At 38.5% G+C, this 16569-nt stretch overlaps 1 protein-coding gene across 1 annotated transcript; it reads right to left on the reverse strand.

Moving 5' to 3' along the window:
• Window positions 1-3441: 3441 nt before the first annotated feature.
• LOC124262223 (serine/arginine repetitive matrix protein 1-like) lies at window positions 3442-11410 on the reverse strand. The gene is made up of 5 exons (XM_046696695.1): window positions 11359-11410; window positions 9998-10054; window positions 5626-8211; window positions 5137-5307; window positions 3442-3698 (listed from the first exon to the last, which is right to left on the reverse strand). The coding sequence occupies exons 1-5, from the start codon at window positions 11408-11410 to the stop codon at window positions 3442-3444; spliced, it is 3123 nt and encodes a 1040-aa protein (XP_046552651.1).
• Window positions 11411-16569: the final 5159 nt, after the last annotated feature.

Below are 16569 nucleotides of genomic sequence, written 5' to 3' on the forward strand. Positions count from 1 at the left end.
CAGCTGAAATAAATAACTTTTCTTGTACATGCATGAAAAATGGCATACCAACTATACATGAGAACAAAATGTTTCAGAATAAGAAAGCCTGCAAATAAACGGTGAAATGGATCATCAACATATCTGTGCACAATATGTTCACATAATGATATGCAGACACTGTGGCTCATTTGTCCATGGTGTCCATTTTTTTCTGAAACTGATACAAAATTGTTCACTGATGCCTGCCCATGATTGCCGGTTCCACCAAAGTTGAAATCATACCAGATGTAACAGTAGCCAGCGAAATTGCAATTTTATTTAGCGGCTAGCGTTGGTAGCAGGGTGGAGTTGCTTCCCTTGAACGGGAGGTGACGATGTGTGCTCTAGAAATGATGGACGGGTGCGAAGCGTGTCAGATTTGTATCCAAGGGAATACTTGACTGTTTTGACGGTCCACACCTATGAGTTATTGTCTTATTATGCATGCGAAGAAGTGTAACAATGGGAATGGATCAGTAAACAGAAAACAAGACATTCAAGTTTGCGTTGTTTATGCAGCTATTGCAAGAACATTCACGGAGTCGGTCAGTGTCACGTCAAGAGAAGTGCGAGCTGAAAGTTGCTACACCAGACATGGATCACTTTCGGATGGATCACTTTGAAGATGACATAAGTCATACAGCTGGAAAATGCCTCAACGTGATGATATAACCAAACTGACTCACTCATTATGACATCCAACAAAGAAACGATTCAAAGTTAAGAATGGTTAGAGACCGTCGCCATATAGCTGGAATATTGCTGAGTACAGCAACAAACAAACAAACAAACAAACAAAATCAATCCTAACTCTCCAACATGTACATAATAAATACCAAACCATATCATACCAGAACATAGGGCTGAGACAATACACTATATCATGATATGATACGCATCGCAATATTTTACCTGCTATCGATACGTATCACGATACATACACCTTGAAAGAATGACACAGTATTAAGATTTAACATCATTTATTTCAAGGTATTTGTGTATAACAATAACACTATTGTAATAAACAAACAAGTAACTCTATTTTTCTCTAAAAAAGTACTTTGACATGTTTAAGAATATAGAGTCAGTACTCCGAATACCGTACACGTTTGGCCACCGGTATCCCTTGAATCGCTTCCTACACAAATACTATGTCATTGCGCATACTGTTTAAAAGGTTGTCCAATCATCTTGCCTGCCCAGTAAACCGGTTGTGCATTCCGTTTTCCGTTTTAACCATGCGTTTAGTCAAAGGAAGCTACCCTTGGTCATTTAAATTCGTACAGAGTGACTTTAATACCGTACGCTATTTCTTCCAATATCGTACACGTATTGTAATTCCGTACACTATCTGAAAGACACTTCCGCTGCTGTTAGTTCTTTAGACAATTTCTATTTACTGGCTAATTATAAATTCGGAATAATGAACGGGGGTAACTCCGGTTCAAAAAACTATATTATATTCATATACACTCCTTCATTCCAAATTATTAGGGCAGCATTTTTATTTTTTTGCGTTTCTCATCGCCCGACCGACCCTTCTGATTTTATTGCCCCCTAAAACAAAACAACCCAAAAAACAAAATAAAATAAAAAATGAAATAAACCAACAATGAAAATAAATTTCATTTTTTTCATTCCTAAAAGTGAGTGAGTTTAGTTGTACGCCGCACTTTGCAATATTCCAGCTATATGGCGGCAATTTCAAAGAACGCGAGAAATTGTAATAAAAATTACAATTAAATGAAAATCAAGAACAGTATTCAGATAAATTTGTCTTTATTATGTTGTTTCTTTTCGGGTTTCTGAACTTGGTGGCTACACATACAAAAATGATGCCCTTACTAGACTGTAATGGACTTGAGTTGATGAATGTCTAGTGTTGTGATCAACATTAGCTAATCTTGAAAAACATATTTCTTGCTCACTTGTAAATATTTATTTATCACTTGATCATTTGTGATAAATAATCACAAGTGTCTTTCTAAAAACATTTGAAAACAGGAACACAGGAAAGGAAATGCATAAGCCTATACATCAAGTTCTACCGCACCAATAAACGAGAAATTGGGGGCATTCTTCCTGACGTATTCCGCGGGCAAATTTGAATTGCAGTGACGTAGTAACAGAGCATCACCGTCATCAACGGTTTGAGGTAGAATCAGCGTGTCATTTGAATGTAATGGTGTGAACTGTGAACACATCGGATAACTGAAGCATGGGAGTAGAAATTTCACCGGCATCACTTCTCGTGCGGGCGGTCTCTGTCTTATGTCACTAAAATCAAGACATCCTGAAAAGCATCGCTGAAGGTAAGAGTTTAAACATATCCGTTATAATACAAGATGGGCAATTAGAGTTTTAGTAAGTGTCGTTAATATAAAGACAGGATTTTTTGTGCAATACTAGTTGTGAGCGGGGCTCCCATTGTTATGCAATAGAGCGCTTTTCCCCACAACCGCGTTTTATCTAACGAGTACCATTACGTGACATCCACGGGACTGCCACCAAGCGTGGTACAACGCCTGTTAAAATGGAGGAAACAGCCACAAAACCAATTTAGAATCATACTGAATCAAACTTGGCACCACGATGTGATAAACATATAAATGAGGCCACCTATCAGGAACTTTTTTTATCTCCACTTATCAATATGCTGTGTTTATCAACTTGTTGACTGAGTGTCATAATCAGCTTATGTAGGAGTATGACGATGTCACGTATTTTTCTGTTGGCAACAATGAATGCAAATAATTTGGCACACAATAACTAAATGTTGCTTAAAAATTGTATTCATACGCAAGTAAAAGAATGTCCAAAACAATAGATAAATCTGGAATGGCATTACATGATAAATAGTTTATTATCCACTTAGCCTAGGTTTCCGAAACGTACAAGTTATGGGCAATAAGCATGCAAGTGTCCCATGGTGTTTGCGAAACGGAGACACACTCGGCAAACAAACTGTATTTCGTAAACCAAACACAGAACATTCCCCTCCAGCACATACGTTTGTCGGATAGGTAAGCGACCGTTCATAAGTTATGGCTGGGGGGTGGGGTGTTTGATGATTTTTATGGAGAAGCCTGTACAATTTGATTCCCCTCCCCTAATTATTCTTGTAAATGTACGTGAACCCCCAGCATGTTATGTTCAAAATCAATGCCACCCCCATAATTCTAAGCGTATTTTTGTAATATTTTGTGTACAAAATTGCTGATCCCCCTAGTGCATGTGTACAAAATTGATGCCCCCACCTTAAAATCATATCTCTCACACACACAACACAACACACACACACAATTACAAACAATGGTCCCAAATAACAAATCTTGTTTAGGTATTTACAACATTAGATTTGGAAGCTGACTTCCCACCCTTCTGCTTCAGATGTAGATGGAACCAGTGATGTCCCAGCTATTAGTGTAGCAGACACTCCGGCATCAGGTGTAACAGTATCAGAAGTCGCCGGATTGTCTGCTTCAGCAACAACAGGAACATCAGCAACTCCCCCTTCTCCTGATGAATCCAAGCTGACGTCAAATCAGCCATAACTTTAGTTGGTTTATGTGGCAGCGGAACACTTGTTTCGTCGATGTTCCAAATTACGTGTGGTTTATCGTCTAACCCTAGACTGTAGACAAGTTTCTCAAGTTCATCAAAGTAATTTTTAGTCACTGATGGATTGAGCATTCTTGCTCTGACTGTGGTGAGAGGTACGGGCGATCTTAAATGTATGTCGGGGTGGCGCTTAAAAAATCCAGCGATCCACCCTTTAGGACAAGCTGGCGACGGGTTGCAGCCTTTATTTTGTCGGCAATCTCTTCAACTGCCGCCGTCAGTACTGATGGGCGGCCAAGACTCCCTCCCTCAGATATTCCCCGGACATGATCGCTAATGGTCATGACGGGTACTTTAAAACATTTCGATGCAGTTCGAAATGACAGACCCTGCCCCGTAACCGTGGCAACTGCACTCCAAAGAGCCTGCTTTGTGTATTTTTCTATTATATGTCTATTATAATTTTACATTTATGTATTTGTTGTTACAACATTCGTGGATGTGTTATAAAATATGTACAGTTACTCTGTATGCATTCTTTGTGTTGTCATTTCACATTAAGGCTGTGCTAGAGTAGTGAGTGAGTATGGTTTGACGCTGCTTTTTGCCATATTCCAGCAATATCACGGCGGGGGACACCAGAAATGGCGAATCGAACCCGGGTCTCCTGCGTGCCGAGCAAACGTTTTAACCATTATTCTGCCCCACCGTGCCCGTAAAGGAGTGATAACCGGTATAAAAAACCTCAAGCTAGCACAGGCTAATATCAACGATAAATACTTTTCTCACAATAAGTAAGAAATGGACTTCAACAACGGCCATATACACTTATATTATTCTATTATATGTCTATATGTAATATTCACTGTTTATCAGTGCCTATGCAAATGTTTCATATGAGTAAATATGACATGGGAAAAAATAAAATGTCACTGTACGAAATAAGGAGCATGGCAAAAAAATATAATTATTTGGGCATCAAATATCGTACGCCTCATTCTGTGTTACTTTTAAAAGTAACCTGTACGAAACCGGTCACTGTGTTTGAAGATTACATTTTTGGACAGCTCAAATACATTATTTCAGGTTTTCGTGCCGTGAGTGATGTTTAAATTTCACGCTTTTAGGCGTAGCGCGTAGAGAGTCTCGGATAGTGACCTTGACGTCAACCCGGCAAGAAGTGGAGAGAGTGGCTATTGCGCAAGTGCACAACGTGATAACCAATCGTATCTCGAAGAGAAAGCGCATGACAAATACACACGATAGCTAAAAATAGAGTTGGGAATTACCTCATTTCAAAGCGACAACGGTAAGGCGATGCCACACGCAAACATAATAAGCTATTGCGCACAAATCAAAGTGTACGGAACTTAGGAGCCTGTGCGGTATTCGGAGTACTGACTCTACTGTTTTGAAAAAAAGTTGTGTATCATTTTGTATCAATACACCAGTCAACGATACAATAGATGTATCAAACTAAAATGTATCGTGATGTATCAGTGCATCGTCCCAGCCCTATCAGAATATCAGTACACAACATAAAAAAAGACATACCTGCATGTTTGAGTGCTCTAGCCTTGTCTAAGTCAAACCCAATCAGCTTGTAAAAGTCAGGATCTGTATCACTTCCTGATGATTCCTGCTTCTGTGCTGCAGCATTCTCATCTAGAAACAGCTCTGGAATCTTCATCTTTGTATTGGCTGGCTTCAGCGATATTGATTCATCTGGTACCATCATCAAAACTGACTTAGAGGTTATTTATGCATTGTTTCTTAAATTACTAGTTCTAATTGTAGGCACACTGGTCAACTTTTGAAGCAATTAATGGATCAATGTAACTTCTACATTTCTTCCTAAAGATTGTAAATTGAACATAAATCAATGCTTTACCTTGAATAATTTCAAACAAGTACTCCCATGAGTTTGTGTAATTGGTAATTATCATTCAGAAAGACAAAATTCACATCATTTACAAAAATGGGAATTACAAATAATCATAAAATGTAAGGTCATATCTTAAATCGTACAAAACTATATTTTACCTGAATCAGGAGGACTGGGCAACTCATCATCTTTCTTCATGAATTTGAATTTGTCATCTGGCAATTTTGCCTTGGATGCTCTACTAACTCTGGGCTTCCTGATTGGACCAGAAGGAGGAACTGGTGGAGGAGCAGGCTGCTTGGTGGTAGATGTGTTCGTCGGAGAAGGCTGTTTGGTTGTAGATGTGTTTGGGGGAGAAGGCTGCTTGGTTGTAGATGTGTTTGGAGGAGAAGGCTGCTTGGTTGTAGATGTGTTTGGAGGAGAAGGCTGCTTGGTTGTAGATGTGTTTGGAGGAGAAGGCTGCTTGGTTGTAGATGTGTTTGGGGGAGAAGGCTGCTTGGTTGTAGATGTGTTTGGAGGAGAAGGCTGCTTGGTTGTAGATGTGTTTGGAGGACAAGGCTGCTTGGTGGTAGATGTGTTCGGAGGAGAAGGCTGTTTGGCGGTAGATGTGTTCGGAGGGGAAGACTGCTTGGTGGTAGACATGCTCGACTTAGATTTGCTTTGAGGCGCAGAGTCCTTGGTGGCAGATCTGTTCGGGGGAGAAGGCTGCTTGGTGGTTGATTTGCCTTGGCAAGCAGAGTGCTTGGTGGTAGATTTGCTTGGGGGAGAAGGCTGCTTGGTGTTAGATGAGCTTGACTTGGCGGTAGCTGTGCTTGGAGGAGCTGGGAGCTTGGTTGTAGATTTGGTTTGAGGAACAGGAAGCCTGGTGGAAGATCTGTTCTGATGAGCAGGGAGTTTGGTGGTAGAACCACTTGAATGATCTGATGCTGAATCTGATTTTTCCTGTACTTTCACCCTTACTGGAATTTTGCTCTTCCTTTTCTGTGCCTTGCATTCTTGCGCTTCAAGCTCATCTTCTGTGTCAAGTGTTAAGAAATGCACTTCTTCTTCTCTGGACATTAAACGAAGAGTGTCTGACACACAAACATTTTCACTGTGGACAGATTTGACAAATCTCAGTTTATCTTTCTTTACCTTGGGTGATCCTCCTGCAGCTTTCACTACAAAATGGTCATGTTCAGCTGCTTGCATATCTCTTACCAACACCACTGGAAGTGAAGATGGCCTATGAAGATCAGCTATAGCAGCAGTAGCCTGTGCTTCTGTTGAATCAACTTGATGGACAGCATTGTCTTCAGCCTTCATGGTCAGTTTTCCAGTAACTGTTTCAAAGTGCTGACTGATGTGATGGCTCGTCTGAGCCCCACTTGTTGCAACCTGTGCTCTATCCTCTGTAGCAACACATTTATGTTTCTCCATCTTGGCATCAATATCAAGAATGTCGTTCTTGTCTTCTACAGCAAGTATCTCTGGCTTGCCTGGAGGATGAGTGTCATGTTTCACCTTCTGAACATCCTCACTTGCTGGTAGAGGTGGGGAGGTGCTGTCTCCATTTATGGTTGGACCACTGTATTTCTTGACCTTGCGATCAACACTTTCAGAATGAACTTGTACACGCTGAAAGTCATCTGAGGCAGTGATGTCATATCTGCTGACAGTCTTGATTTTATCTTCATTAATGTTGGGTTGCTTTCTAGTCTTGGCATCAGCACAATCAATTCGAAGGTTGACCTTTGATTCCTTGAATTCATGTGGCTGCTTGATGGCATCAGGAGTAGCTTTGGCCTTGTCTTCAGGCTTGCTGCGTCTGTTCTTGATTTTGGCATCTGCATCATCTCTTGTGACTTTCTTGATCTGGACATTGTTGTCATCACTGCCACTGCTGAATTCTGCTGATTCAGTAACATGTTGACTTTGCAGATTTCTGTCAACATCTTGGATGTTTTTTCCTTCAGAGATTCTGTGCCTTTTAAGGACTTTGTCACTTTCTTGACTGCAAAGTGAAGTCTTGGAAGAATCTTTGGAGGTCTGCTTGGCACTGACATCCTGAATGCTTGGAGACCTTCTTACCTCAGCATCAGCATCACATTTACCACTGACATCTTCTTGCTCACTGCTAAGAGGAGTCTTGATATTTCTGGTAGCCTTCAAGTCATCTTCTGTAGCGCTTATGTCATGTCCATAACTGGCATTCTTTTTCTGAGCACTGTGTGGCCTCTTAATGACATCTCTGATGGTCTTTTCAACCTCGTCTGCAGAAACGCTTTGGCTATCCTTCAACTTAGCATCAGATTCATCATACCTTTTCTTGATTTGTAGTGGCTGAATACCATGAGGGGTCCTGATGGCTTCTCTGGAGGCCCTCTGTGCTTTATCTTCAGGAACACTGTGCCTCTTCTTGATCTTAACATCCACATCTACTCTCCCACTATCCACTTGCAGTGGCTGGGTACTATGTGGACTCTTGACATGTCTGGCAACAATATCTATTTCTGCAGGAACACTGTGGTGCTTCCTGGCCTTGGAATCTTTTCCTCTGGTATCATCAGTAGCATCATCAGACTGATCTCTAACAGAGGAGCTGCTATCAAGTTCTGGAGTGATATCCAGAATACCATCTGCTGGAGCATTCGGTGGGCTTCTTTGAGTAATATTGATCTCCTCTATCTCAGTTTCAGTGTCTTTCACTGATGAGCAACGTGGAGGATGACTTTCTTCATACCTCTTTAGAAGTACCCTCCCACCTAAAATAATATTTTTAGGTGTAAACTCATCCTACTATTCATAATTGATCCATAAGAGTATAGTCACATGAAAGCTGAAAAAACAGACATTTCTTAAATTATAACTATGTGCATAAATTTTACATTTTTAACAAAAAAGTCTCCAACAATAGCAAATGATCAGTCCCTAGGTGCTGTTGTTGTTTGTTTGTTTACTGTTTAACGCCATATCAGTAAATAATTGTGTCTGGACCAGACAATCCAGTGATCAACAGCATCAGCATCAATGCACACATTTGGGATATGATGACATGTGTCAACCAACTAAGAAAAAAACAAGAAAAAAATTGTGTCCAGGGACACGGATGCCCCTGCTGCTGTAGGAAGAGTTCACACATTCAGGGTCCTACTGAAGTACTTGAAAACACTAAAAACAATGTGTTGAGGGGTTAGATAACACAACCTAACACATTATCATATAAAGATCAATAATTAAACAAAATTCACGAACAAGTTTAATAAACATCTATGCAAATATGAGATGAACACCTTTCGAGTCCCAATGAAACACACGTATAAGCTTAATCAATTCTGTTGAGCAGTTTTTGTGGAGAAGAGGATAGACCTAATCTCCTATTTCACTATCATCAGAGAGAAATTCAACAAAATTTATCTAAGTTCACATGTCTCTAAACATACAAAAAAATACAAAATACAAAAACAAAATATGTGATGCACACCTTTAGAGTCTCTATAAAGGACATATGTAAGCTAAATGAGTTTTGTGCAGTGGTTTTTCAGGAGAAGCGGATAAAGTACACCCACTGTTGTATGGGACGAACAGGATGAATAGAACCAAATTCAACTAAGTTCAAACATCTGTAGAAGTGACAAAATTAAGAAATTGGATGAACAAGGTATGAGATGCACACCTTTAGAGTTCCAATGAAACGCATGTAGAAGCTCAATCAATTCTGTTGAGCAGCTTTTGTGGAGAAGTGGATAGACTTCATCCCCTATAACACTATATTCAGAGAGAAATTCAACAAAATTTATGTAAGTTCAAACGGCATTAAAATTGGAAAAATAAATAAAATACAAAATCAAAATATGAGATGCACGCCTTTAGAGTCCCTATAAAACACATGTGTAATCGAAATGAATTCCATAAAGTAGTTTTTGAGGAGAAGTGGATAACGTACACCACCTGTTGGATGGAACAAACAGGCTGAATAGAACAAAATTCAACTAAGTTCAAACATTTGTAAAAGTGACAAAATTAAGAAATTGCATACAAAATTATGAAATGCACACCTTTAGAGTCCCTACGAAAGACATGTAGAAGTTCATTCAATTCTGTTGAGCAGTATTTGTGGAGAAGTGGATAGACTTCATCCCCCATTACACTATCATCAGAGAGAAATTCAGCAAAATGTACCTAAGTTCAAATGTCTCTAAACTTACAAAAAAAAACCAATAAAATACAAAAACAAAATATGAGATGCACACCATTAGAGTCCCAAGAAAGCCCATGTAGAAGTTCATTGAATTCCACAGAGAGATTTTTTGTGTTGGGCTGTTGAAATATTTCACGGTAGGAAAAGGGACCTCTAACCTCTACAATACAGTAATTGACAGAAACAGGGCCTTGTTGGAATATGGAATATCAGCATTCTCTCACAAATCCCTTCAAGCATGATATACAATGTATTCTGTCAAGCTTTGAGGCTATCATTTCAGTTCTTTTCACATAATCAACAAAAAATGTTACAGAACAAAAACTGTTGTAAATACACACTATACTTACGAGCAAGAGTAGTATCTTCAAAATTTGCAAAGTCTTCAATTGCTTCACTTTCTGCATCTGAAACATAATCATCATTCAGACTCAAATACATTAATCAATAATGTATGAAAAGTTGAAAGCATACTGCCTGCTGAAGGACTAAGAATATACTCCAAAATGTTCTGTTCCTCATGTGACAAGTTGATATCCATAAGATTTCACCCTTTAAGCAAGGGTTTCCTTTACTTTTCTGCTTAGATAATGAGTAAACCATTTCTATCAAATGAAAACCCCTAATAAGGGAAAATGAAATCAATTTCATTATCCACCTGTCATTTTGCTTTGTCATACTTGACTGTAGATGTAACCCTAGTATATGGACCACTAGAGCCAATCACACAATGGACAATGGACTACTAGCTGGACTCAAACTATCTTTAACTAAATGATAAAAGAATGAATTTGTGTTAAAACATTTCCTATTTAATTTGATTACCAATATGTATGACAATGGCATGGCATGCATATTAACTTAAGCTTCCTGGCATAGGAGGATACCAATAACAGAAAAGATAAATGCCCAAAAGAAACATCAAATGTGCCAAATATGTTATGTTGACATACCATCAACTGTTTATATTCTCAAGTAAATATCTGGCCCCGGATCCTTTAAAACTTATGACTGGTTTCAGACAAATAACGGAAAACAGGCACGGCAGTAGGTGAAAATGTATCCTTAAAACATCATTACCCAAAATGTGCGGCTGACATTGAGTCCCAATTAACGGGAGGTAAGTTCAATGAAGTAAATACCTTTGTTATCATTTTGTTACGCTGTTAATTACGATGTCCATGGCATGGTTCAAGTAAATTTAGATTTAACAAATTCCAATTAAATACCCCATTTCCTTGTTACAAATTCAATCTCACTACTGAAGTGTTAAAAAAGATCCAAGTGTGACATCTGGTGATTGTCTGGGAGAATAATGAAGATCACATACAGATTCTAGTGTTACTTCTTATTTCCACAACGGATGATTTCTGAGCTCGTTTGCTGACGAGTCCAAAACAGTCATCGTATACAGAAGAGAAACCGAACGACGCCCCGGTCGGCGGTAAAAAGGGGTCGCTCTGAAGGCATTGCCATTGCATCTAACAAAATTAACTAGAACTTATCTGCATGAATTACAGAAGATTCCAAAGATGCCTGCATATGTAAAATACAGTGAAAGCATTGCTCTCTGTTAGTGGAAATGAAATAAAGCAAGGAACTAAAGCGTTCTGTCATTGAGACGTAACGCTGTCAATTTATCGTTTTCTAATAAAACGTTTTAATAACAGTATAACGCTTATTATTCTCAACGTATAGTCCATGTTCTTACCTGAACAGCAAGGAAGGAATTTGCAGCACTTGCCGCGTTTTTTGCGCGTCATTTTCTCAGAAAAGTAAGGAGGACAACTTTCCTTCTCTGAAACTTTGCCGCATCTGTCACCGTGGGTGAGGTTAAAGGTCATACAACAAGCCAATGAGATGTCATCCTACAGTCACGTGACAACTAGGCGACGCCCGACTTGAAAGCTCCATTTCAATGCGTGCTACCTCGGTATACAAGGTTCAAGGAACGACGTATCGCTGAAAAGAGCTTTGTCGCGTTGCTATCACGGGGGATCACTCCCAAATGTTCAAACATGCATACCGCTTTTGCCATTGTCTTGAATATTGATGTACATTCGGTTATTAAGATAAGATAAGATAAGATAATTCTTTATTGTCCCAAGGGAAATTTGTTTTGCATCATACGTTCTCCAGTTTTTCATTCATAAAGCAGCCATACATAACATTGAAATTGGTAATCATGAAATAATCAGGATATAAATACATCAATTTAGTACACAAACATAGATATTGAATAGAATTTTGACAATTAAAGACAAGTCATTCACAGAATTTGTTGTTAATGCATCTAATACTAGCTGGAACAAATGAGTGGCGAGCCCTGTTTGTTCTAAAAGTCGGCATACGCAGCCTGCGTCCAGAAGGTAATGATGAATATTCAGAAAAGCGTATGTGAGTAGGATCACTTAAAATTTTGTTTAGCTTTTTTGAAATTTGCTGCTCATAACAACTGCCGATACTTTCGATAGGAAGCCCAATAATTTTAGACGCAGTGTTTACGATTTTTGAAAGTTTTTTTTATTCTGAACAGACAGGTTCCCGAACCAACTCATGAAATTAAAGTTTATGACACTTTGAATAAAGGTTTTGTAAAATAACATCATGATAGTTTGGTCGATTTTAAAATGTTTCAACTTCCACAAAAATGCAAGCGTTGCTGTCCTTTTTTATATATTTTCTCAGTGTTTTCGTTCCAGGAGAGTTTCGAATCTAAGACAGTACCCAAATATTTGTATTCAGTTACTCTTTCGATTTCATTATCTTCAATAGTTACAGCATTTATTGTTGACTTAGCTTTCCTAAAATCTATGATCATTTCTTTGGTTTTTTGCACATTCAAAAATAAAAAATGTGATTTACACCCTTCTACAAATTTAGAAATTTCAGCTCTGTAACTAAGTTCTGATTCCCTAATAAGGCCTACCAATGCAGCATCATCCGCGAATTTGACTGTTAAACATGTTTCTGTGTTGGATACACAGTCATTGGTGTACAATATAAACAAAATTGGTGAAATGACGCAACCTTGTGGAGCGCCAGTTGATGTGTTTACAATTGATGATTTCACATTATTAACCTGTACAAATTGTTGTCTGTTAACTAGAAGTGAATTAATCCATTTGATGATGTTAGAATTAACATTCATTTTGAAAAGTTTATCAATTAACAAATGAGGTTGAATAGTATTAAAGGCAGATGAAAAATCAACAAACATTATTCTCACATAAGTACCATAGTTTTCTAAATGCTTATAGACATTGTTTAACAGAGTGATTGTTGCATCATCTACCCCACGCCTTGTTCTGTATGCAAATTGTAATGGGTCAAGAGCATGGCTGACTTCTTTCAACAATGAGATTTTAACAATACGTTCCAAACATTTCATGGCAATAGAGGTTAGGGCCACTGGTCTGAAGTCATTATTAACAGAGGGATTTTTCTTTTTTGGCAATGGAATAATTTTAGAGGTTTTCCAAAGAATGGGAACACTATGAGAATTAATTGATATCTGAAATAGCTTTTGAAAAATAACAGCCAGTTGCACTCTACATTCCTTAAGAACAATCCCTAGCAAGTTATCAGACCCACAACATTTATGTGGATTTATCTTAGCGAATGAACTAATCACATCTTCTGTCGATATATTTAACATTTCACAAGGTGGAAGCGATTCCAATACAAGTTTCCTTTCATCTGAAAAATTCCCAGTATCAAATCGGGAGTAGAATGACTTTAACTCATTTGAAAAAGATAAGTCATCGCTGGATTCCAACTGTCGAGGCCTAATATTTGATCCAATGATAGTTTTTATGCCACTCCATGCATTACGTAAATTGTTTACCGAAAATTGTCTGTCAATCTTTGTTTTGTATTCATCTTTACATTTCCTTGTTAAACAAGCAATCTCTATCTGAATCTCTTTAACCTTGACCTTGTCCCCTGCACAGAAAGCCCTTTTCTTTTCATTTAAAACTGATTTGAACTCTTTAGTTACCCAAGGCTTGTTATTAGGAAATATTTTAATACATTAACTGGCACAATGTTTTCTACACAGAAATTTATATAATCAGTTACAGTATTTGTAAACTCATTCAAATTATCACTAGTATGTTCAAACATATCCCAATTTGTACAATCAAAACATCCTCTCAACTGCTCAAACAATCTTTTGTCCACGACTTTACATATTTTAAGACTGGCTTCTCTGACTTTAATTTTTGACAATACAAAGGAACTAAATAAACAGTATTGTGATCAGAAGTCCCCATCGGAGCCTTTGCAAAAGATTTGTAGGCATCCTTCACACTACCATGGCACAAGTCAATAGTTTTTCTAGATCTGTTGTCGGACATTTTAGCCACAAACACATTTGGCCGTTTTCTCCAAGACTATTTTGCTAGGTCTCTGAAAGTTCATCCTACTTTAACACCTTTTACAAATCTTAATTCTTTAGAAGAAGCACCCAAAAATTCTTTAAAAAACAACATGAAAAACAACCCAGTTGAAATGAAATTTGTCCGGTTATTTAATGCATAAACTTTGTTTAGTGTTGAAATAAATATTAACGATCGGATGAAATAATGTGCATGAAACCAAGGACGTATATACGTCTTTGATGAAACTGACAATCAGTCACGAATGACCTGCAAAACATGTCCGTTTATCCTAAATATGATCTCAGTGTTTATGGCTACAGAGAGGCCATAACGTAGTCAAGCTGCCAAACATGGTCACCCACACAAAGACTCTCCGCCATCAACGTTGATTAACTTCAACTGATTTGTGACCTGAGCTCTTTTCTCTGCTACCCGTGAAGATCCGGGTTAGAATTGATCGTCAGTAACCCATGCTTGTCGTAAGAGGCGACTAACGGGATCGGGGTCAGGCCCGCTGACTTGTTTTTGTTATATAAATTTTATTCCTGAAACCCTGTTACAGACACGACTCAGCACCCAGGGAACTGCAAAGTCAGAAGATATGAAGCAGTGTAATGGGATACAGGTGTATATGTTTTATGAAACAAGACAAACCATTCACTCACCTTTAGAATATAATTCGGCATTACAGTTTCTGTTAAAGTATATACAACTCACTTCTGAACCGAGCAACATTTGGTAAAGAAGAAGTAATATTTTCCCAATAATATGAACAAGTCAAACCCAGAATCGGTAAAAACATTTTTCTTACAGCCAAAAATTACCAGTTCCAACGTGACGTTATGGATGTGCTCACAACCTTCTGTTAACGATGATAAAAACTTTGATCAAAAGGTTTGCACAAATTCACATTCCCATAACAAGTGACAAATAGATTCCTTTTCTTCATTGCAGAATGAACATAAATCAGAATCGTTTATTTTAATCTTTTGGAGAATTGTATTGGTAGGTACAATTCTATGGAGTATCATGTACTGAAACCATCTCAGTATGGTGTCTTGTGTTGATTTAAACGACTTAGGGAAATACAGTTCCAATCTTGGTATCCTACTTGAAGAGCTCAGGATATAGTAATAGGCTTTTGAGCAGGCTCGCTGATTTGGTTGACACATGTCATCGTATCACTATTGTGTAGATAGATGCTCATGCTGTTGATCACTGGAAACTCTGGTTCAGACTTGATTATTAACAGACCGCCGTGTAGTACCTGGAATATTGCTGAGTGCGGCATAAAACTAAACTCACTCGGTTTCTCTGCAGTGCAGCATACATCTGCTTCAGATAAGAACCAACGAAAATTAGGATGACGGAATCTGGCAAAAAGTGTGTCATCTGGTCCGTCCCTAATCCATCTAGCCCTGACTACAGTGATAAACCCACAGGTTCATGTTAATTCACTTGGTTTCCGATTTGAACAGAGTTGTTAAAAATAACATATTTTCCGAAGCTAAAACTGCACGTATTTTTCCTGTTTACTTCCTCCCACTCGCTCGCCCGCCGTCAATTTTCATCACGACGTCAAAATATAAAAGTCTGCGTATCTCAGGTATCGCCCTTGCATACTCGAGTCTAGATTAGACCATCCAGTGATTGATATAACACAATTATCGACCATGACAGGTCATCAACCAGTTCGTCGTGATCCTCATTCCCCTTTTCATACCCTGAAACCCCATCAGGAGTTGTTTTATTGAATGTTCCAAAATCGATGCATTTCATCACATAGCATGGCACCAAAGTAAAACATTTTAGCATGCATCATTTGAATTAGGTTGTTATTTAAACTAGTTTTAATACATACAAAATTAAATGTCTTCGTAATCACTGGCGTCGTTTAGGTGACCCTTGATCCTATAGCCTGATAGACTACAACCGTGTTTAACACACAGCTGATGCAACTTTTAATTCTGGCAGTTGATACAAGATACGATCATACAGGAGTACTCGCTGGTGATCATCACACTCGTACATTGTGCAGAAAGAGGAATTTCACTGTGATCTATTTGGACACGTGTTACTTCATGTGTTCAAGTGAGTGAGTGAGTTTAGTTTTACACTGCATTCAGCAATATTCCAGCTATATGACGGCGGTCTGTAAATAATCGAGTCTGGACCAAACAATCCAGTGATCAACAGCATGAGCATCGATCTGCGCAATTGGTAATCGATGACATGTGTTAACCAAGTCAGCGAGCCTGACCACCCGATCCCGCCTTTTACGACAAGCGTGGGTTACTGAAGGTCAATATTCGAACCCGGATCTTCACGGGTATCATGTGTTCAAGCCTTTGGATGTCAATCGATGACTTTCTTAAGGTTCATATATATATGAGAGTTTATGTGCCTCAATGTGGAAAAACTACCATTTCATCCCTACTTTTCAGCCACCACGTGTATATACCTCATCTGGTCCTTCCGAAATAGGCAGGGATGTGCAGTTTCCCCTCTGGATCCGCCGATGAGTCGTACACAATTTCTGT

The sequence above is a fragment of the Haliotis rubra genome, unplaced genomic scaffold, assembly GCF_003918875.1.
Source record: "Haliotis rubra isolate DU_JTF1 unplaced genomic scaffold, ASM391887v1 Scf828, whole genome shotgun sequence".
In the NCBI taxonomy this organism is placed as follows: domain Eukaryota; kingdom Metazoa; phylum Mollusca; class Gastropoda; order Lepetellida; family Haliotidae; genus Haliotis; species Haliotis rubra.